General features: G+C 36.2%; 2 protein-coding genes and 1 long non-coding RNA gene across 10 annotated transcripts in view; 1 reads left to right on the forward strand and 2 right to left on the reverse strand.

The window, feature by feature from the left end:
* The window catches only part of Sugct (succinyl-CoA:glutarate-CoA transferase), a 679,655-nt gene extending 663,560 nt beyond the window's left edge, over positions 1-16,095 (reverse strand). For 7 of the 8 annotated variants that reach the window (XR_013435050.1, XM_021722294.3, XM_078039833.1 and 4 more), the window contains exon 1: positions 15,872-16,031. Coding sequence is in view for 7 of the 8 variants with exons in the window: in XM_021722294.3 (XP_021577969.1) it covers positions 15,872-15,971 (100 nt within the window). In the remaining variant the exon portion in view is untranslated. Of the gene's footprint in view, positions 1-15,871 lie in introns of all 8 variants that reach the window. The other variant, XM_005319213.5, reaches the window with a different exon arrangement.
* Positions 2,000-12,107, reverse strand: LOC144375348 (uncharacterized). The gene is made up of 3 exons (XR_013435049.1): positions 11,605-12,107; positions 2,862-2,970; positions 2,000-2,488 (listed from the first exon to the last, which is right to left on the reverse strand). It is a non-coding gene; the product is annotated as an uncharacterized LOC144375348 (long non-coding RNA).
* On the forward strand, positions 16,075-18,275 carry Mplkip (M-phase specific PLK1 interacting protein). The gene is made up of 2 exons (XM_005319212.5): positions 16,075-16,756; positions 17,769-18,275. Exons 1-2 carry the CDS (start codon positions 16,418-16,420, stop codon positions 17,967-17,969), a joined length of 540 nt encoding a protein of 179 aa, XP_005319269.1. The 5' UTR covers positions 16,075-16,417; the 3' UTR covers positions 17,970-18,275.
* The last annotated feature ends 6,355 nt before the right edge of the window (positions 18,276-24,630 follow it).

A 24,630-nucleotide genomic window follows, 5' to 3' on the forward strand; every position in this document is an offset into this window, starting at 1 on the left:
GGAACTGGGTTTGATCCTCAGCACCACATAAAAATAAATAAATAAAACAAAGGTGTTGTGTCCAACTATAACTAAAAAAAATTTTTTAAAAATATGGAAGACTGACATTTTTCTGTCATAAACATTTCAAAGGGAAAAAAAGCAGGCCTTATATAAAGTATTGTTGTTCAGAGTGACACTGGATTTCTCAACAACAGTGGAATCTAAAATAAAAATGGAACAAAACTTTCTAAATGTTTAGGGGAAAAATTATTTCTCTCTTATATTCAAAACCCAATCAAGCCATGAGCCATGAGAGAAGTAAAACCAATATTTCCATTCATGGATATTTTCAAACTCTTTACCTCCCATATATCCTTTGTTAGGATGGCCTTAGGCCTGAGCCTAAGCAACTCCATTTTTAAAACTCCAGTTTAACCTGCAGTTTCACCAGGCACATCCACAGATCCCTCCAAACAAGTTACTTCCCCTCACCCTGATAAACAGAGTGAAGCCCCTGGCAGGCTGTTCTCGCCTGATAAGAGGGAAAAGCCAGAAGATCAGGGTGGAGATCACCAGACCAGATGTTTCTGACCTCTGGGTAAATGATGTCATTGGTAGCTGATAAGGATTGAAAGGCAGGTCAACCCCCCCCCCAATTTAGTATAAATGATAGAGCAAATGAACAGGGATTCAGCCAGCGGAAACAAGGATGCAGCTGGAGAGCCTGATGAGGGCCTAACATCCCATCACTTGTCATCATTTCCTGAGCCTCTACATGACCTCACCGCTCTCAAACTCTACCACCTCGTCTGGACCTTGGTGAGAGCTGCAACTCCTCCCTACAATCCCCTCCTCAACTGGTCGTCCACTCCATGCCAGGAAAAGCCTGTCTTGGTTCCCCACCTGATCACCGCAGTCTAAGTGAGTGTGCATCTGCTGGACTTAAAGCCCAAGGCTTAAGACTTTTGAACTTAGCCGCAGAGGGAATGTCTGTCATTAGCCCATCATGATTAATTGTGTTGTGCAGTGCTTAGAATTAATCTAGAATTGTTTGCTGTGAATTAATTAATCTATAATTGTTTACTGTGAATTAATTATGTCTATTGCAGTGCCTAGCTCTAAAGATTGTCGTTTTCTTGATTAAGAACCTATAGAGTGAAATTGTATGGAGTAATTTGAGTGAATAAAGCATTGAAAGGAGCAGAAGTGCATGGACATTATTTCTCCCCTCGACTGCAATGTCAGAATTTTTCCCCTCGCAACATCCTTTCTAGAGAAAAATTACTTATAGAAATAATCAAGGAGTTTATAATATAACTTTCTAAGAGAATTAGTTCTAAAAGTAATTACTAGTTCTTTTAGTAATCTAAAACTAATCACCAACAAGATAAATAGGAAAAAGATATGGAGTCATTCAAGGAGAAGGAAAAAGGGAATACTCAGGATGAGTGTCAAAGAAAAAACTCAAAATGAGTAGCACTGGTTCAGGGGTCCTAAAATGGAGTCTGGAAGCCATTGTTAATCAGGTCTCAGACACACATTAAACTGCAAAAGACACACCTCACCCTACCACCACCATTCCACCCATTACCACTCCAGTGTGAACTGACCTTTGAAGCACTGTTAACTCCTGATGGCCTTCTGTACAGTGGACCCTTTTCTCCAAACTACCCAGAGATATCACATCCAATCTCTTTCTTACAAGATAGCTTAACTTTTACCACAGGGATCATAATCCCTGACTAGCAAGTGATATAATTTCTACTATAAAATTTATTTCTATATAATTTATACTATAAAGCTATAAATAGTCATTATTTTGTAAGACCTTGGAGCAAATTTTCACATTTTTTAAAATCAAAGTTCTACCTATGCTTCAGAAGTTCTATAAGGTTAATAATGAAAAGATAAATTATATATCATATTGAAACCAGAGCTCTGAGATTCCCGGCTTTGCCAATATTCTTCCAGGTTCTTGTCTTGCAAGTTTCAAGAATAAAATCTACAAACAATATCAGAAGGGAAGAGTAAATGGATTTATTGAATTGAGAAGAGAGAGAACACTGAGATGTGGGAGGAGACCAGACAGCAGAAAAACCCATTTTGGCGTGCTAGCTTAGGGGCTTATATGGTGTTGGGTAGAGCATAGTACAAAATCTATGTTAAATAGGTATTGAAATGGTTTTGGCTATGTTCTTTAGGCTGAGTTTTAATCCTTCCTGTAACTCCCATCTGGGTTGACTCCCACCTTCCATTTTCCCACCTCTCTGGGACAAACAAGTTGGTTAGAGTGTTCCGATGGGAGAGCCTCAAGGTCTTTCACATTTGAACTAGACCTTGACGGTGTGTGTAAGCAAAAATAATCAAAACAGTTTCCGCATAGTTTTGGATGTGAAAAAGAGATTGGATATAATGAAAGCACAAATAACTGGGACGTGAGCAGACTTCATGGATCAGCTATGTCTTTCATTCTTCAGCAGAGTCATTCAGCGGAGGTTCTCACCTTCTGGATAGAAAATGACCACCAGTTACAACTGGGGCCTGGCTTTTTATAGGTTACATTGAGAGGTGACTTATTATTGACAGAATGTGTCAGTTTGGGCACTCAGCAAACAGGCTGTGAGAATTTGAAAACTGTTTATTGAGAAAGGATGGAGGGTCCAAGGTTCAGGCCCAGTACTTACCTTGTCCTGGGGGGGGGGGGGCGATCATTGTATTGTCACTAGGACAGGATTAACGTATGGCTTCATTGTCACTGGGAAAGGATCAATGTTTGTCCTCTTACGAGGGACTGCCATTTTAGGATTGATGTTTGCCTCCTTCCCACCAATTGTCTTGTCACTGGGGAAGGATTTATTGGGGAAGGATCAATATTTTACCTTCTTCCTCTGTCCCTCCTCCTGGGTCACATTGTCTTGGGGGGTTGTCATTTTCCATATCCTTCAGTGCACATTAATATTTCTATGTGCTAGCCTCCTGATGTGGTCTCTGCATTTGAACCAGACCTTGATTAGGGCCCATCACTTCTGAATGCTGACCATTGACTATTCTTATTCAATATTATATATCATTATATATCATATTCATGAGCAACACAGTGGAACATCATCCCATGAACTTCCCACTGCATAGCCCCTCAATATTTTTTTAATTTTTTTTAGTTGTAGATGGATACAATATCTTTATTTAATTTATTTTTATGTGGTGCTGAGGATTAAACTCAATGCCTCTTGCCACCGAGCCACAATCCCAGCACCTCCTGCAATGTTTTTTTTTATCAATATTGCCACTCTGAAGCTTTTACTGATTCATTATTTACACACATTGCAGTAGCATCAAAGAGAAATTACAGTCAATCCATTTATTTGATAGCTTGACTATTCATTAAAATTTACTTTTCCTGTGATGTATATTAGTGGTAGAGCACTCACTTAGCATGTATAATGCCCTGGATTCAATTCCCAGCACTGCAAAAAAATTATATATACATATATATGTGTGTGTATATGTATATGTGTGTGTGTATATATAAGTATATGTTATTGTATATATGTATATATGTGTATATATTTAAGATTTATATTGTATACTATACACATATATTTATATTTATATATATTTTATATATATATATATGAAAAAAAAGGCCAAGTATGGTGATGCATGCCTGTAATCCCAGTAACTCAGGAAACTACAGCAGAAAGATCACGAGTTCAAGGCCAAACTGGAAAACATAGCAAGATCCCAACTCAAAATAAATAAATATATATATAATTTGCAACCTCAAAATCACTATACACAATGCTTCTACAACTTCTGAACACACAGATAATGCAGGAAAACTGAGTTACCAATACATATATTCTCAGCTGAGATCAAACTAGGCAACCTCAGTCTTCTTGTGACAGCTTTCACTGTAAAGTGTCTATTAGGGGAATTTTTCACATTTTTTCAAATTTTTGTGTTTTTGTTGATGTTTTAAATGGCCCACAAAAGTAATGCTGAAGTGCTATCTGGTATTACTAAGCACAGCAAAGCTGAAATGTGCCTGACATAGAAAATACATGTGTTAGAAACACTTTATTCAATTTTGATTTATTGAGCTGTTGATCATGAAATCAATGTTAATAAATAAACAATATTTTTGTCTAAAAATGTCTTTAAACACAAACACACATAAAACAAGCATATATTTTAATGAGTTAATGGAGGCTTACAGAAACCTAACCTGATTTGCTCTAGGAGCAATGGTACAGTATTCAGTATTCACTAATTCACTCTTTTTGGGGGAGGAAGAGAGGCTTACTGGGAATTGAATCCAGGGATGCTTTCCCACTAAGCTACATTCCCAGCTCTTTTTAGTTTTAAGACAGGGCCCCACTAAGTTGCTGAGGCTGGCCTTGAACTTGTGATCCTCCCCTCTTGCTGGAGTGTGCCACTGCAACTGGCACTAATTCACTCTTATTTTTGATTTTATAGAGCATGATTACTGTGAAATAAAAAGAACTGATCATGTTAAAGAGGCAAGAGAAAGATAGGGCTAGCTCACCTGGAAGCCTGAGGCCAGCCATGAGAACTCTACAGATAACACTGAATGCCATTATCATCAAAATGAAATTAGGGGAAATTAGGGGAAGCCAAGCAAGGTGGATCACGATAGCCCAGAAGTTTAGGGGCAGCCTGGGAAAAATGGCAAGACTCCATTTAAAAAAAAAAGTAATTGGGGAAGAAGACTCTACTACTTCCCACAGGGGAAGAAGAGGGAAAGAAAACTTGATAAAATTTATTTTAAAATTCACCTTGATGAGTACATACTCAAGAATAGCCAACAAAACTGAGAGGAAGGAGGAAGAAAAAAAGGATACTTAGCCTAAGAGATAATACAATATACAGTAATTTTAAACATGGGCTAGCCTTGAACTTGTGATTCTCCCGCCTCAACCTCAGAGATTACAAGTGTGCACCATCACAAAGGAATTGTTTTGATTTTCTGATGTATTTAAGTTTTTTAAACAATTTTATTGAAGAATGATTTATGTATAATAAATTATACGTTACATACTTATATTATTACATATATTACATATATTCTACATAATAATGATGTTTATATAAATATAACAAATTGTACATAACACTTGTGAAATCACCTCACGCTTTGAGCTTCCCTTTCCCCTTCTGAAGTACCCACATCATAGGATCCATAGACTTAAGTGAAATGTTGTATGTAATGTGTGTAGCACACTTCCTGGAATATAGTAAATGCTCACTAACAGTTTGCAATTGTTATCATCATCATATATGTATTACAGTCACACCATTTATTCAAATAACTTAAAATTCAGATTTGAAAACAAGAAAATATATTTGATTATTTTAAGGAAAAAATGATACAGTTCTCAATGCTCTATTCTTTAAAAGGATATCCAGAGCCGTATTTTGCCCGTTTGTGAAAGAATTAATAAGCTGGGTAGAAGTGGAAGGTGATTATAAGGGGAAAAGCAGTGGGGAAAGGCATCAATTGTAATTTTTTGAAATACACTGAGCCAGTTTGTATATCCCTCTGTCTTATTTGGCCTCTAGTAATGGAAAGCTATTATGATGATATAGCTGGGCAACCATGCAGAGAAGTATAATTATAATGAAGCAGCCATCAATGATGTTGAGAGCCACAGCCAAAGGGGCCCCAGCAAACTTCCAGCTGCCAGATGCTTGCCAGAGCTGCTTGCTATTACTTTCCTCGTACTTGGACCCAGGATTTCTACAACACAAATAAACTTGAGCAGCACCAGAGTGGGGATAAATGACAGATGACAACACTAGTGGCTCATCTATGTGACAGTAATCATGGTATTCCTCTCCACTTGAACTATCCAACTACTGAGACACAAAAAAAGGCCAAGTCATAAAACAAACTTAGGAAATATCAATGTCAAATATAACATGTGATATACACCAAAAAGATTATTTGATATTTTACAAAAGAACTTAACTACCTGAATTAATGAATGAGAAAGCAAAAGATGGACATCTCTTCAAGGCATGCTCTTTTAATCTTCTGAAGCTTTATAATAGCTAGCATGATGTTCTTTTTCTAGAATGCCTTAGAAGTCATAAAAGAAGCTTTGTTTCTAATAGCATGGCAGGTTATTCTGGAGGGTAGTGGCCCAGGGAAATCAGAATCAACTGGAAGACATTACAGGGAAACTATAATTTGTGGACTGCTAGAAAGTAATTGTTTTTTACTTCTAGGTTTTTGGGAAATAAGCAAGGTTTGTGAAAAAGGAAACTAAGAAACTTCCCTGGACTCAAGGACATTTCTATTCTATTCTTCACTAAAACCTAAACAAACAAACTCGTGTTTATATTGATAGTAATTACAGATTAATTATTCTCTTATTCATGAATCCACACTATTTCTATCTAATATAACCTTCATGAAACAATCCTGTGAGATAATAATTTTTAATTAGTGTTCTTTTTCTGAAATCTCAGGGGGAAGGGGGTATGAATTTTCAGCTTCAAATGTTTAAAAATCAAATGTTTATAAATAATAAATAATAAAAATACAAAGCAGACACAGCACCACATGCATGTAGCCTGTAGTCCCAGTTACACAAGAGGCTGAGGTAGAAGGATCACTTGAGCCCACAAGTTTGAGACCAATATAGGCAATATAGTGTCATTCATCTCAAAGCAAAATAATAATAAAATAGAAACTAAACTAATTCAATTAATTAATATTAATTTCTGAAGTTCTTGTTATAGTAAGAAAGAATGTAAAAAAACAAATATCTTCAACTTTTGCAATTAATTTCTAACGTTTCTCTTTAAATAAACAATTCAGCACCAAAAATTTTTTAAGAAAATATAGATAAATAAAATTAACAAAACTAAAATCACTCATTTTTTGTCAAAGCTCATAATTGCTAGTGTTTTGGGTGCAAATGCCTTTGGAGATTAAAAAAAACAACAACAGGTGGATGGATGAATGGATATACAGTCATACCATTTTTGTTCAAAAAATCTAATTGTGCTATATATGATATCATAAACTACTTTTATCCTGTAATAACTTAGGAGATGCCATTCATAATTGTAGATGTAAGGTGCAATTCTTAGCTAAACTTCAGGGTAAACTGGCATTACAGAACAAAGCTAAAGGCATTCCACCAAGAACACCAGCTTACTGATTCTCATTGAAGTTCAAAAAGTACAAGTCAATCAGACTTCAGCTATTATGGTACTTCAGATCCTACTATAAACCCCAAAAGGTACTTAGTGCAGAAGTAACACTAAAGGTATGAAGCAATTACACTGCTTAGGGACATTTGGAGGATAATAGTTTAGATGAATAATGTATGATTCAACAAGTATTGACACCTTATTTCCTAGAACTTCCCTTCCCTTCAAAACATTCCTATTATTGTAAAATTTACAACCAAGCAGATTTTGGAACTGTTGGACAATACTGTTTTAATGAAAACTTGAGAAATTTATAGGAATAATGGTATAAAAAGTGTCAGAAAGGGGGCTTTTGAGTCAATGTTAAATCAGGCCACAATCAAAGTACAAATCAATGCTAATCCTAATCTTTCTGCTCTTCTATGTTTTCCAGGTTCTCTTGCAGTTAGGTTGGGGTCAAACAATGGGTATAGAAAATAAGACAGGCAGCACTCATAAAAGCCAATTCCTGGCCTGACTCTTAAAAGCATCCCATGAAATCCTCCAATCCTCTATTACCCTTGGGGGCTACACATTTCAAATAGTATAGCAAGATATGCAGGAAACATGTTAGTGTTGTATTGAATCACTGAGATTGTGGGCTAATTTGTAGTGCAGCAAGACCTAGCCTATCCTGACTAATAAGGATGCCAAGCACTGGAGGCATAGTGAGTTCTAAGTTCACAGCATCAAAACCAACAACTAGAAAGTCCTTTCAGATTAGACTGATTCACTGTCCCTTTAGAAGCAGTCTTTTCAAACTAGAGTATGTAAAGACTTTATTAAAGGATGAATAAATCATTTGAAGAAATAAATTTCCAGATCAACCTCCATATCTATTCTTCTCTACAACCAGTCTACAACCAATTAACCTGATTTCTTCTGTTCTACAGAGATGCATATTCCTTACACGTCCCAGGTCTTACCCTCATTTGAGTTATCATAAATTCCACATAAATGATGACAACTTTCAAATATCAACTTAAAAACAGGCAAAGAATTATTCTTCAAAAATCTTTTAGAAGCTAGACTACAATAGATTGGTATGTAGATATCTAGGAAACAGTACCAATGTACAGATTTCATAATTCAATGTTCATAGGTATAAAATTTATAGTCCAGAATCAACAAGCTGAAGAAAAAAATTTCTCAGATGCTCAGCCTTCTTCGATGGTCCACCCTGTAGCTAGGTAGCTGTCCAGAGGATCAGAAGTAGTTGAATAAGAAACTAGCGGAGAAAATGATAGTTACAAATTGTTGAATGTGCAGGGCATGGTGGCACATATCTGTTATCCCAGTGACTCAAGAGGCTGAGGAAGGAGGATCCCAAATTCAGAGCCTTAGCAACTTAGCAAGGCCCAACTTAGCAGAGATCCTGTCTCTAAATAAAATATAAAAAGGACTGGGGATGTCACTCAGTGCTTAAGTGCCCCTGGGTTCAATCACTGTTACTTCCCCCTAAATAACTGTTGAATGTAAGAGTACCACAAACTCAAGAGATCCTTTGAATTCCTCAATATTGTTAAAAGTGGTTCTCCTCTGGGAGAATGGTCAAAGCCAAGACCCATAATGCAAATCAGAAAAAGGCATCTCCTCCAGAGGACAACTGACAAAACAGAGCCCACTCTAGGCACTCTAGGTTGATGAAACATCTTTCTAGGAACTTGAGAAGTTATAATTATCACAGCATAGAAGAAAATGTACATGAGGATTGGAGTGCCAGAAGGAGGACAGTGGGGTATTCCAATATTAGACTGTGAATACAAGGAGCTCCTTCTAATAATGTAAAAAATATATTGAGCCCTATTTCACAGAATATTGCAATAACTAGGGGGAAAGGGAAGGGAAGGAACAGCATGGAAGAAATGTGGTATTGAACATGTTTGTGGGATAAAATATGTTTTATGGTCTGCTTTTTTGTTAATAGCTTCCAGTGGGTATCTGGAAGAGATGTCTAGAGAAAACTTTTGGATTCATTTTGGGTGAAGAGCCATTGAATCCTCCAAGAGACTTCTCTTCAAGTAATACAGATAAAAATTAATCATTTCAGTGTTGAGAATTTGAGAGAATAGAGAAGAGGAATCCTTGTTTCTACAGACACTGGGAGGCCTTGGGGTGGCCTAGCCATGTTAATGTTGCAAATGCTTTAAAATTTGTGTGTGTGTGTGTGTGTGTTTTACTGGCAATTTAATCCAGAGGTGCTCTACCACTGAGCCAATCCCCAGTCCTTTTTATTTTTATTTTGAGACAGGGTCTCACTAAGTTGCAGGCCTCAAACTTGCAATCCTATTGCCTCAACCCCTCAAGTCACTGGGATTACACATTGCACCATCATGCCCAGCTAAAATTTTTAACATATATATTATCAAATAGCCTACCAGAAAGATTATATATAATATGTACCATCAATGTATGAAAACAGTGTTCTCTATCATCTTCCATAACCCTGTATATAATCTTGATTTGGGTTTTTTTTTTGTTTACTTATCACAAATTTAACAAGTAAAAATTTGCATGCCACTGTCATTAATTTGTATATCAAAGATTTTCATACCTTTTCTTTTAAATTATCTTGTTATTGGCCCATATTTTTATAGGTACATTTATCTTTCTCTTTATTGATTTATATAGTTTATTTAGGTAGTAGAAATATTACCTTTTTATCAGTCATTATTTAGTAAAAGAAATTTTTCCCTGTCTATTCTTTGCTTTCAATTTTTCATTTTTTTAAATAAAAAATAATTTCTTTTATGGCATTTGGTATTATCTCAAAATTTCCCAAGACTACCCATAGTTTCAGTGATTTGCTAGGAGTCACAGGATTCAGCATATGGTTTTATTCACAGCTAAGGTTTATTGCAGCAAAATTACATATAAGAGGACCAAAAAGGGAAAGACACAGTCATATACTGGAAAAAGTTCATGCACAGGTTTCTTAGAGAACCTAAAAGGCGATAGACAGACACATAATTTATTTTAAAAAGTGTGTGTGTATGTATACATGTACATGCACACATACATATTACATGTTTTGGGGAAAACCTGAGACTCAGAACCCAAGATTTTTATTGAAGACATTCACATATGTACTCTACTTACCGTGTACTAAAATTTCAGACTCCCAGAAGAAAAGCGGATGCTTACCATAAATCACATTGTTTGTCAAACCAGCTAAACATCATGAACTGCCTTCATTAATTATGAAGCAATACAAGTGCTAAATTCCCAGAGACCATATTTATAAGATGGTCTTTCAGAAACAGCAGCCCGAGGCCTGCTATATTAACTCTTTTCTACATAGGTGTTATGTTTTTCCAACCTCAGATTATACAGTTATTCATTCATAATTATCTTCTCCATTTAAAAAGCTTTCCTTCTCCTATTAAATAGTAAAACTACCTAAGATTTATTTTTTCCTATTTAAGTGTTAAGTGGTTGCTTCTTAGATAAAATATCAATTTTTTAAAATTTCTATTTTCCTAAAAAATTTTACATTTTTTCACACAAAAAGTGTTATCTTTATTCATTTGCTGCTGCTGTAACAGACTACCTCAGCCTGCATAATTTATTTATAAAAGAGATTTCTCAGTTCTATAGGCTTGAAAGTCCAAGAGAGCATGATGCCTGCATGTGACCTTTGTGCTGTATCATGGCAGAAAACAAGAGGACAAGAGGGCAAACAAGAGAAAGCCAAGGAAGCTGAGCTCACTTTTCTAATAACCCACTCCTGTAAAAACTAACCTACTCCCTAATGCATCATGAGATCTGAGCCCTCATGAACTAAAGGTCCCTTAAAGGGCCCCACCTTCCAATACCGTTACAGTGGCAATTAAATTTCCACATGAGTTTTGGAAAGGACACTCAAATCATGGCAACTGTGCATTTTTTTTAACTGGGAAAATACAAAAATGAAGATTCTAATGATATTAAAATTTTATTTACTCATTTTAAAACAAACCTCTAGTGTTTGTGTCTGAAAAACAATATTCATATGCTCTTATTTTTTTCATGTAGGAGGATTCTGTCAGCAGTTTTATTATTTTCTTTTTTTTAAAGAGGGGGGGGATTTTTTAATATTTATATTTTTTAGTTTTCAGCAGACACAACATCTTTGTTTGTATGTGGTGCTGAGGATTGAACCCGGACCACACGCATGCCAGGCAAGCGCGCTACCGCTTGAGCCACATCCCCAGCCCAACAGTTTTATTATTTTCAATTAAAACTTTTTATAAGTATGATTTAATACACTAATATCTGTGCTATACCTGGGTGAAATATATTAGTCTACAAAGAAGTAAATTGTATAAAACATTTCACCTATGCTTGGCCACTATGCATACTTAGAAATAAAAAGATTAATTTATATATATATATATTAGTTGCAGTTGGACACAATACCTTTATTTTATTTGTTTTTATGTAGTGCTGAGGATCGAACCCAGGGTCTCGCCCGCGCTAGGCAAATGCTCTACCGCTGAACCACAGCCTCAGCCCAAGATTAAATTTTAATGAAGCAGTGGAATTTGACTCTTAGAGACTCTTGAAAACAAGTCACTTTTAATTCTTCTTTTTAATAAGAATATTAAGTGAGAGTTAAGTGATCTATTATGGTCAAAACAGCCCTAACCACATCAGTGAATGAGCTATTTACATCCTAGAGAGGCATTTACTTTTCCACTACTAGAAGACCTTAACATGACACAGCTGACAAGAGGCAGCTCTATAAGGAAAAGAGATAATCGGGAAAATTTCAGGAAATATTAAAGATTATGCTCTTTAAAAAAGATTATGCTCTATCCCAGCGGCTCAAGAGGCTGAGGCAGGAGGATGGGGAGTTCAAAGCCATCCTCAACAACATGAGGCTTCTAAGCAACTCAGTGAAATCCTTTCTCTAAATAAAAAAAAAAAAAAAAAAAAAAAAAAAAAAGTCTGGGGATGTGAGCTCAGCGGTTGAGTGTCCCTGAGTTTAATCCCCTAGTAGCAAAAAAAAAAAAAAAAAAAAAAAAATCATGCTCTAAGTGTACACATAATAATTTCTAAGAAAGTAAGTACATGCTGAGAAGTGTTCATCAAAAATACATGATAAATTTTAATCTCTGCATTTATTTACAAGATGAAAGTAAACACAAGGTTTCTGCAGCCCAGATGAGAGTTATTATGCCTTACATCAAGAAATGCACCGTTTCCCCACACCTAATACCTCATGATGATGGAATGAGAACCCCTTGGTTAGGCCTGCACATTGGAAGAACAGAACCACAGGAAAGGAATGCCAAAATTGTGAATCTGGGAGTTTGTACAGGATAATTATCTAACTGCCACTGTTACCTTACAAAGGAGAGGGCTAAATCTACCTAAGGTAAACAAATTCTCCTCAGGAAGAAAAGAAAGCCCTTGGGTTCTTAACCCTTTGAATATAAATAAATGTCTCCAGGGGGAAGATAAAACAAGCATACTGGATTTACAGTCTTGGCATTGTCTCCAAGGCTCTGGATTTCATATCTTTTAAAATATAAACATATACCTCCTAGAATTTCTTCAACTAGCTATTCAGTCATCTTTTAACTTTCACAGCTTATCCTTTAACCCGGTTCCAGTTTTCTTAATTTAGAAAGCCCTGACAATGAAGAAATATGGAAATATTTATTTCTCCATATTACTTAGTAAAAACTAATCAAAGTATATGTATTTGTAGCACTGGTTAATACCTGACACCTACTTCAGATTGTGGTATTCAAACCCTTTCTACAGAGCTCTAGGAATTCTTCAGAGGGGCCCCAGAGCCTCTTTGGTAATAGTGGAAGGCAGAGGATAGTAAATGTAGGGGTATAGAGTAAGCAGGGCTCTGGGACCCTAATTCCTGCTTTACAAATAGCTCTTTTGCGTCCAAGTATTTTTGTTGTTGTTGTTGTTGTTCAAGATAAAGTTCTGTGGGCTGGTGTTATAGCTCAATGGTAGAGCACTTGACTAGCATGTGTGAGCCATGGGTTTGATTCTCAACACTGCATTTAAACAAATAAAATAAAGGCCCATCAACAACTAAAACTATATATTTTTAAAAAGATAAAGCTCTATGAAGAAAAAAAACAAACTTTGAAACCCACAAAAATGAACACACAAAAAAACTTAGATATAAATAAAGATCCACAGCTTTATAAAAACAGACAAGAGCCCATTTACATTTATACTTAAATTTCCTTGTCTTGGTATTCATATTTTAATGAAGTACTTCTAAAACACATCACCACCACTAAGTTAACCAATTATTTTGGGGGGGTTCCTCAGGCAGATGTTCAGAAAGTTCTTGAGGTTTTTCTACCTACTGATCCCTCTGTACACAATGCCATTTGAAGATAGCACCTAGTCACTGATCCTTCCTCCCTTCCCTTTCATCTCTCTTCCCCTAAGCTCACCTCCACACAAAGAAATTCAATACAGATAAATGCTGGGGGAACTGATGCCCACCAGCTCAGACATCTAGACTTTAACTCCTTGGTAAAAACATGACAACACCCTGGCTATACTTATAAAGATTCAATAGTTAAGGTTAAGTCTACTAATCTCTAAATCTAAAGCTGCACAGTAGTTCCACTTTCAAAATTCTACATGCTTCTTTACCTACTGCATTTTTCAAAGGATGCAATGTTTATCAATTTATATTTCTTAGGAGGCAAATTTGCCTGAAATTCTTGGAACTTCAGTTCTAGTGCTACTTCTGCTTGCTTTGTGAACTTAGGCAAGTCATTTTAACTTCTCTTGGACAATTTCCTATCTGTAAAGAAGAAAGTAGCCTAGTCTCAGAAGAGTACCAACTGGATCTGGAGTTTCATATAATTACTAAGAATTCATTCTCCCTCAGTCCTCATATATACTTGTAAATGTGCTGAGAGGCAAACAGTCATGCATAATCTACCTGTCAAAATTTTCCACTATATTTCTTCCCCATACTATCTTTTTTAAAAAAATTTTTTTAGTTGTTGATGGACCTGTATTTTTATTTATTTATATGTAGTGCTGAGAATTGAACCCAATAAATGACTCACACATGACAGGCAAGTACTATACCACTGAACTACAACCCCAACCCTCTCCCATTTCCAATGCAAGTTAATATGTGTAAAAGCTAAAAACATTCCGAAGCATAAGCCAAGTTTTTTTAAAAATTACTTATATTACCTTACTAACAAAGTTGAGACCAAATTGTTTATATCACTTGAAGTTATTTTAAAAAAAGGTAATTCTGATCTCTACTCCCTCACTACCTTCACTTCTCTGGCCCCTCCATAATGTAGACTGATGACAAAAAAGGTGAGAATCACTGATCTACATGATGTATGTGACTTATTCAGTAAATTAGTACTTTTTTAATAATGTACACTTTTTAAGTATTTAAACTTGAGAGGAAGACAGCATTTTATTTTTCTTGCAGTACTGGGAATTGAACCCAGGGTTTTGCCCACACTAAGGAAGGCCTCTGCCATCCCCAGCTTTTATTCAATAAAGATCTGAGTCTTCAAGTACAGGACAATAAGTTAAGCAGGATGGTTGGGAAAAAAAAAAAGGATTTTTAGCCAGGACAGGACTATAATAATGTGGATAAACTGGAGTCCTCAAGGCTTAATTCCATCACTATGCCTTGATGGCATTTTCTTACCTTAAATGACTCTACAATTTATGTCTACAGGAGAAAAGAAATATAGGTGAACCATGGAATTTGTCCAGAATAAACCACAAAAAACGAAAAGTCTGTGTTTAAATCTCCGTTCATCAAGGAGGATGGAAGCCTAGAAGACATCACGCTCTTCAACAAGGCATGTCACAGAACATGTCAAAGAGACTGAAAGAAGAACAATGAAAAGCATGGGTCCCAGCTACCCATCAGGCTGTGATTTAATGAGTCTTAAGGTTAAGATTTCAAAATTCAGAGTGGATCCCTATTACCACATTCTGAGGTAGTAAAGAAAGATTTATAAAACAGTAGTAAACCTAAATTTCATCCTCTAAATAAGATTCTGAAACAGACATCTGATACAAAGTCGTGTTTATTATACATGAAGTGTCATTCTTAAATATTACACTTTTTTTTTCTAACCACAACTTTATAAAACAATCAAGATTTTAAGAGCTTTGGCCACATTTTGCTCTTTTTGAAAATTAGTCTACTTCCTAACCTTCTCCCTGACTATCTCCCTTTTAGAGAGAACTGAAACGAAGAGGGTGAAGTCCAGCATTTGTTCATTTGTTTTACTACAGCTTCTCAAGTTATTCAAAGCAGAGAGCTGCTTTCTGAAATGCAGCTAAGCGTTAGGCGTACTTTAAAAAGTAATAATAATAATGTATACTTTTTAAGTATTTAAACTTGGGGGCAAGGCAGGAGTAAAGGAAAGCATCAAGGGGAGCGCCAAGTGTGACCGAGCAGGGAACGCGCCCGCAGTGGCGAGCCCTTAGGCCGGAGTCGGGGGTTGGAAAGTGGCTACCAAGCAAGGCGACCCGAGGACCCGCGGAGCCCGGAGAGCTGGCGAAGACGACTGCCAAGCCACCAAGCCAGGACGCCAGGAGGCGAGAAAGATCAGAGGACTGGACGGGGACGCTCTCCGCAGACACCCCGCGGTAGAAACCTGGGGCTGGGCACCTTTTGCCGCCCGGACAGAGTCTTAGAAGGTACCTGACTGCGGGCGGCCTGTCCACAGCCCCCTCCCGCCGACCCGGCCGGAGAGGAGACCGATTCTCCGCAGAGCCGCCACCCTCGCAAGCGTCGCCTGCATCGCGCACTTCTCAGATGTCTCGAGTCCGGGTGTGAGCCAGGCCCGTACCACCCGCAGCCACTGGGGGCGCCCGCGGACACGCCAAGCCCCGCCCCAGTAGGGCGGGTCAGAGTGCGACCCAAGTCTCGCCCTCAGCCGAGCGCACTACTTTCCTGTAGGTCGGCCTGAAGACCGCCATTCTGGAAGCGTGCTGGCTCGGCTGGGTGTTCCGTTTTTCCTTTATCCTTTTTCCTTCACTTGAATCTACCTTATCTCCCCACTGTGCAGTAATCTATTTATGTTGCCGCTTTTTGCGGAACCTTTATAAGGTCGGAACCCAAGCGCGGTAGGGCGCGGGCAGCTGGAGGACTGCTTTGGCAAAGGACAACCAGTTATCTGTGGCGGGTTGGTCGGCACAGTTCCGGTGAGAGAACGCGGCCGTGAGGACTTCGGCTTTGGTTCCTGAAATGCATCGTCCGAATTTTCGACCCCCGACCCCTCCTTACCCAGCCCCGGGTGTAGGAGGTTGGGGTGGCGGGAGCGGCTTCCGGGGTACCCCGGGCGGGGGCGGACCACGGCCGCCCTCCCCTCGGGACGGGTACGGGAGCCCGCACCACACGCCGCCTTACGGGCACCGGTCTAGGCCCTACGGAAGCAGCCACTCTCCGCGACACGGCGGCAGCTTCTCGGGGGGCCGGTTCGGGTCACCGTCTCCTGGCGGCTACCCTGGCTCGTACTCCAAGTCCCCCGCGGGGTCCCAGCAGCAATTCGGCTACTCCCCGGGGCAGCAGCAGACCCACCCCCAGGTAATAATAGCCAGCGTTTGCCGAGCTCTTACTGTATGGCAGGCATGGTGCTAATATTCCCTTTGTGTGGATTATTTTGTTTAATCCTCTGTGAGGTGAGATAACTGTTGTTAGCCCTGTTTTGCAGATGAGTAAATTGAGGCTTAGAGAAGTATTTTAAGATTATTCTAAAAATGGTAGAGCTGTAGTTCTGCTCTAGAGCCTTTGTGCTTTTAACCAGTAGGCTGCCCTAATTCTCCGTTATCTCTTATTTGCTCTGGACCTTACCAGTTCGTTTCAGTTAAGTATTTTGAGCAACTGGGCTCTGAGGGAGGCAAAAGTGAAAGAATCCCAGTATATAACTTTTCTAGGTTATAGGCTATTGCCATCTTCCTGCAACTGTCAACTTTTTCTTTCTTTTTTCTTTAAACTCTGTTTTTGAGCTTCATTGTCTTCTGGGCCAAATTCTCTCAAGGGAAGGTCGGTAATAGTGGAAGTTCCCTTTTCTCAGTGAATACAAGACGGGAGTATTGTGTCAAGGATTTCTTTGGCTTGGCTCTGCTTAGTGTTTTCCAACTTTGTATATGCTAAACCAACCCCACCCCTTTGAGCCTGGAGCTAATGAGTTGTAAATTTCTATGAGAAAGGTTTTAGAAGTTATGTGTAGGGTTAAAAAAAAAAGTTTTAATTTTTCTCCAGGAAAAAAAAAAGTCTTTTGTCACGGCTTGTACTTGATTTCATCACCATTAGTCTTCAATAATTGCAGATTTATTACATTGGCAACTCAAAAAAGTAGTTGAGGGGACAGTGGGCATGGAATTATTATTAAATAAGTATGCTAAATTTTTTTAAATACCTTTAACACAAACAAACTAGATTAAAGGAAACTTGGACTTAGCAATTGAACATACCTGGTTTCATATGACAGCTTTTAACCAGCAATGTGATCCCCATTAGCCTTAAAAAAAAAAAAAAAACCAGTTACCTCTACTAAATGTTTTTTTTATTTTAACTGATGATTTTTTTCCTAAAGGGTTCTCCAAGGACATCCACACCATTTGGATCAGGGCGTGGTAGAGAAAAAAGAATGTCTAATGAGTTGGAAAGTTATTTCAAGCCTTCAATGCTTGAAGATCCTTGGGCTGGCCTAGAACCAGTATCTGTAGTGGACATAAGCCAACAATACAGCAATACTCAAACATTCACAGGCAAAAAAGGAAGATACTTTTGTTAACATTTCTGAAATTCAACTGGAAGCTTCATGTGTCAGGAACATCTTGGACAAAACTTTTACTTGTGAAAATAAGTTGAACCCAAAGATGTTGATTTTGAATAATTAGTAGGGCCTTGGTATTTTTCATTATATCAAGTGTTGTTATTAGAGAAGAATGTAGGATAATTTTCAGTATTTAGTTCTCTGAAAGTGCCTATCACATTTAGACTTACAGTTTCAATATATTTAACATTCCTGGTTATATAATGGACATTTGTCTTTTAAATGTTTTTCTAATGTTTTAAAATAAAACATTTTGTCTTTGTAGCTATATTGTGGTTTTGTGGTATGATAAAGAAGTAGAATAACTAAAATAATGCTTTGTAATCACTTAGAATTTATAGGTAAATGTTTTGCAAATTGTTTTTGAAAATGAATTAGATAAACTATTTCTATCTCATGTCTATTCTTTTAGCTATAGACAATTCTATATTCCTAAAAAGGAAGCAAATAGCAAAGTTCTATTTGTATCCACTATATTGTTCTACATGCATATTTTATTTAATGCTTCTATTGAAACACATTGAAACTTGATTTCAAATCACAGAACCCCACTTAGAATAAGTTTATACTCATTAAACCAGAAAAGACAAGGATATTCATGCATAGGTAGATCAATGTATTTAATCTGAATTTCTATCTCTTATCACTATAATTATTTACTTTTGAAACCAAAGAAGATATTTACCAACAAACCCAAATAACTTCCATCACAAAAAGAGCATCTCTTAATTCCATCAGTCTTGAAGAAGTCATACTCAGACATGTTTTGTACTCTTAAGCCAATTAAGTTTGACCATTGCAGTAAGGCCCTTGAGCTTGAATAACATATCCAACCTGATATTAGAAGACAGTTCTGTGATCTTTAGCCCCATTGAGCCTACTTGGAGTAGAGAAATGGTTTCCTAAAGAAAGGAAAGCTATGTGTATGTATCTATAACAATGGAAGTAAAAAAAATGAATATTTCCTCAATTATGAAAAACAAAGTCAAGCCTTACAATGTGCAATGAAATCTTTTTAGATGTTTTGAAGGCACAAACTAGATAGAGCTAGTTAAAATTTTGTTTCAACCCCCCCCCCGCAAAAAAAAAAAAAATCTAAGAATGAAATGTTTGAGCCATACCCAGTTATGTTCAGTTCATTGGGTCTCTCATGGGGACAAAACAGAATGGAAGGATTTTAGATTAATGATAGTTCCAGGAGAGCCAGCACTTTGGAAATTCTCTTTCTACCAATTATTAGCTGGATGAGTTTACTTCTCTGTGCCTTAATTTTCTCATATGTAAAATGAGGAAATTTACAGTATCTGTCAGAGGTGTTGTGTTTGAAGATTAAATAGGTTCATATATGTGAAACTCTTTGGCTAGGGCCTGGCACATAGTAAGCACTCATTTATCCCTGTGTCCTCAGTTTTTAGAATAGTGCCTATAAAACTTGTAGGCTCTAGGGGCTGGGGTTGTAGCTCAGCAGTAGAGTGCTCGCCTCTCATGTGGGAGGCCCTGGGTTTGATCCTCAGCACTACATAAAAATAAATTTTAAAAAATAAAAAGTATTTAAAAATATACGCTCTTTAAAAAAACTTGTAGGCTCTAAATATTTGATGAGTAAATATAGAAATTCTAATTATAACTATGATATTTATCTGCCTATTTCCATGTATATAAAAGGAACAGATTAGTAATTACACTCAGCATTTTAAAAGCTCTTATTCTCTAACATCTTTCCATGTTGAGATCATGATGTATGATGAACTTATACTATATAAAATTACTGATTCTCTACAAAAATAGGATACTTTTGTAAATAGCTTTATTGAACTTAATAGGTAAGAAATATCTTAAGGAAATGACAGTTGGAAATAATTATTACAGTCTCTAGAGATTGTTGGGATTATTGGCCAAAAAAAGTTTGGAAGCCAGGTATGATAGCAGGTGCCTATAATCCCATCTATTCAGGGGGCTGAGGCAGGAGGATCACAAAATTTAAGCCAGCATGATCAACTTATCTAGACTGTGTCTCAAAAAAAGAAAAGAAAATTAGGAAAAATTTTATGTGAATGTATTCATACAATATTTGGAAGACATTCAGATGTAACTCTTCTAATGGTTTTTGTGCATTTTATTTCACTACTGTACTTTTATAAGTGAAATATATTTAAAATTTCTTTCTTGCCAAGTTACCAATATTTACTTACAGAGATTTGGCCTTGTCTGACTTTTTTAAGAAAACATTTTAATGTATATACACCATCATCACTGTATTCTCTAATCAAAGTTCTTATGGCATTGGTCATTTTGTTAGTTTCTATTCTTTGTTTAGCTGAGTGAAAGGAATTGATCATTCTTTAAAATAGAAAGTGATTGGATATTTAATATTTCAGAATACACATTCTAGAATTCTTCATAGAATTGCTGAGCATCTTTTTTGAAAAAATCCTTGAGTGTGCTTCTTAGGAATTCAGATAATTAAAGAATGGTGACAATGTAAACTGCAGAGAGGGTCTTCAAACAAGGGTATGCATACTCCTGGGAGTATTTTACTTTCCAAGAAATACGCAGGCATGGATAGTTTTAACAGAATCCAAATTCAGATCCTCAATTCCCATATGAAGTATTTGTTAGAAAAAGATCTACCTAAGAATATGCCCATGGTAAAGGGATAATACTAGTTCCACTTTCTATCCTTTCCCATTTCATAAAAGAAATCTGTGGTAGGCTAGGGTCCTAGCTCAGGGTAAAGTGCTCACCTAGCACATTCGAGACCCTGGGTTCGATCCTCAGCACCACATAAGAATAAATAAAATGAAAGGTATTGTGTCCATCTACAACTAAAATAAATATAGCTGTACCATATTGTTTTTCTCAAAAATTACCCCAACAGTATTCAAATTTCCCCATATTCTTCCAGAACCTTGCCATTACCCCATCAAGATGTGTCCCTTCCCTTTACCCTAAGCAGACCTTTCTGACAACCCTAAGAAGCAAAATATGTGTTAGAAATGGGTTACATTAATTCCATGTGGAAATCTTCAGAATTCAGAATTACTGTTAAGTGGACTGGGGTTGTGTCTCAGTGGTGGAGTGCTTGCCTAGCATGCATGGGGCACTGGGTTCAATCTTCAGGGCCACTTAAAAATAAAGGTTACTGTATCCACCTACCATTAAAAAAAAAAAAACCAAAACAAATATTTTTTTTTAAATACTGTCAAGTAAGGAGATGACTGTTTGTTGACATTGCCTTTTTATCTCCTATTTAAAAAAACAATTTCTGCGGGTGAACTGTGGGAAAAGAAAGCTAAGAACATGAACATACATGAAAGCAAAAATACTTCTTTATAGACAACAAGTAAATGGTAAGACTGCTTCATCTAAGAATTAGAATATTTGAATTTTGTATAAAAGCATGATTGGTTTTGGTTGATCTGCTGTATAGCAGGCTTTCTGTATTTCTACCATTTCAATCATGATAAAGAGCCTGATAAATGTGTCTCAATCCCTGTCTCAGCATAATTTGCATGATTTCAAGGAGGAAGAAAAGTTCCATGTTTACTTCTGTCATATTAACATTACATCTTCATGTTAAAAGAACATGCTTTAGAGGTAAGTTTGTAATTTTATACTTTCTGGAACATATTTTAAAGAAATATTTTCATTAACCTTTGTCAGTACATTGTTAGTGTCCATGGATCTGTATTGTTTTATGTAGGCTCCAGTATCCTGCTATTGATACTCAGTCATTTCTGTTTTTTTTTTTTCATTCCTACTAGGTATTTAGGTTTAAATTAACAAATACTTTGTGGTTTTTACTAGAAGACACATGGTAGTTATCAGTATACCTCATAACTTACTAGTGACTTTTTCTTTCTTTCCCCCATAGTTTTTATTGATGCATTCTTCTTCTTTCCCCCATAGTTTTTATTGATGCATTATCCTAGTACACAATGGTGGATTTGTTGTTACATGTTTGTACATGGCAAACAGTGTAACTTGGCCAATATCATTCCCCATTTTTGTTCTTAATTTCTAAAATTTTTCACCTAAGACTATTATAAGATTCATTATTTTATATAATATATCAGTTTTTCATCTCTGTGACCAAAATACCCAAAAAGAACAACTTAGAAGAGGGAAAGTTTATTTTAACTGACAGTTACTGACATTCCATCCATAGTGGGCTGGCTCCATTGCTCTGGGCCCAAGATGACGCAGAACATCATGGTGGAAGGGTATGATGGAGGAGTGCTGCATTCATGCTATCTGGAAAGCAAAAAGGGGAAGGGGACACAGGGAAGATGAACCCTTCCAGGACATGCCCCCGATGACCCAGGTCCTCCAGCCATGCTCCACTTGCATGCAATTAACCACCCAATTAATTCATTCAAACTAGTATGGACTGATTAGGTTACAGCTCTCAGTCCAATATTTTACCTATGAATATTCCTGCATTAACACAGGACACCTCATATCCAAATCCTAACAATGATAAGTTAGTAAACACACTGCCAGTTAAACTTATGCTATCGATTTTAAGATACATGTCAATTTCTGAGATAATAAAATTGTCTTTAGTTTGATGAGGTACCATATACACTGAAAAGATAGGAGAGAATGTCTTCAAAATATAGTTTAGGACATAGTGTGTCCAACTAGAAAATCAGCTTATCAAATATGTATATTCTGTTCTCACTCATAAATTATCAGTCATAAAATCTCTAGTGTGTATAGTTATCTCTAGGAAATTTGTATAATTTCCTATGTTATGGTGGTGCTTTTATTCTGTTCTAGTTTTAAGTACCACAAGCAAGATGACTCTTAAAGACATAGATAAGTCACGGTAAAGCCTTTTGGATAACTTCCCAAGAAATTGAGCATTACTTAAAAAAATGGGGTCTTCTATGAGATTGGTTTTCTTATTTTCCCTCTTGTATAGGTATTTGAACCCAGCGCCTTGTGCATGCTAACCAAATGCTCTACCACTGAGCTACATCCCCAACCATTTTTAATTTAATTCGAGACTAGGTTACATTAGTTACTGAGGCTAGCCTTGAGTTTAAAATTCTGCCTTCACATTTATGTGCTGCTACACCCAGCAGGAGTAGTTTTCAGTTCTTTGCTTTTAACAAAATGGAAAAAAAAAACCTTGAATTGTTAATAACAGACTATAAAAATAATTTGGTGATAGATCAATTTATGACTTAGCATACAACTTTGAAGGAGTACAAGAATTTAGTGGCATCATTATGACAAGATATTTTTCTATCCCTTTTTTTAAAAAAAAATTTAGTTGTAGTTGGACACCATACCTTTATTTTATTTATTTATTTAATTTTATGTGGTGCTGAGGATCAAACGCAGCGCCTCACAGTTACTAGGCAAGTGCTGTATCACTGAGCCACAACCACAGCACCTATCTATCCGTTTTTAAATCTGTGAATGAGATTTTAAAATAGTAACACAATCACTATTAACTCGTTCTAGCATTATTAACACTATTATTTTTATCAATTGAATAGTAGTTGTTGAAGACAACAGTCTTCAACACTTGGAGATTTGTAGTCATTGGAATTATTATTTTAAGTTTTGAAAAAAAATTATTTCAATAAATATGATTTTAATATACTTTGAAAGATGTGATTAAGGTAGCAGTAAAAGACATTTAAGCACTAAACTATATTGAGATTAAATTACATGGGGCAGTATAATGAAAATGCAAATTCAAAATAATACAAATATTCTATTAAATAAAACTTTGTTCATGTGTTAAGGAGTGATGGTATATATTCAATTGTTAGAATTCATTAAGCACTTTAAACCAATACAATTAATTTATTAATATTACAGAAATGACTTTGTAATTTTTGAAATGATAAAAATGTTTTATGTCAACTTGAAAATATATAAAGGGGTATTTTACTTTCCAAAATTGCTCTTAAGAATATGGAACCAGAGCTGGGCTTGTGGCTCAATGGTAGAGCTCTTGCCTAGCATGTATGAGGCACTGGATTAGATTCTCAGCACCACATATAAATAAATTAATAAAATGAAGGTTCATCAACACTTTTAAAAAGTATTTAAATAAAAAAAAAGAATATGGTACCAAAATTTTTAAAGATCTCAGACCAGTTGAAGTTTTAATAAACTATGAATCCAAGAAAAGTCAAAGAAGGATGAAAAAAGGTGTAAAAATAAAACAAAATCCAAATATTTCAGTAGTCACAGTGAGTCTAAAATTTCCTTTAAAAAGAAAACATTTAAAAAATCAGATTGGATGAGAAAAATAGGACCTGTTTGCTGGTTTGAGAAACATGCATCTAAAATGGTATATTTAAACTAACTCTCTGGACATTTTAATACTTGTATTTAAAAAATGCATAAGGAGATAACAGAATTTGTAAAGACAGAGAACCTACATACAAAATAGACAATATATCTATATGATTTACATATATTTCTTTACAGGTACATATATACATTTTTTATGAATGTTGTATGTCAGCATCTGCACATTTCAAAGAATTGGTTTATATACAGATGATGTTTTCTAACTGAAGTATCAATAAATTTTAAAAACAAAAACAAAAAATACCCCTCCCTTCAATATGGATTTTTATCTTGTAGAATT

The sequence above is a fragment of the Ictidomys tridecemlineatus genome, chromosome 2 (assembly GCF_052094955.1).
Source record: "Ictidomys tridecemlineatus isolate mIctTri1 chromosome 2, mIctTri1.hap1, whole genome shotgun sequence".
NCBI lineage: Eukaryota > Metazoa > Chordata > Mammalia > Rodentia > Sciuridae > Ictidomys > Ictidomys tridecemlineatus.

Bases quoted from the DNA above. Each gene is read 5' to 3' on its own strand.
- Mplkip (XM_005319212.5), top strand. From the start codon at position 16,418: ATGCATCGTCCGAATTTTCGACCCCCGACCCCTCCTTACCCAGCCCCG. The intron at 16,757-17,768 runs GTAATAATAGCC...TTTTTCCTAAAG, and splicing joins AGCAGCAGACCCACCCCCAG to GGTTCTCCAAGGACATCCAC.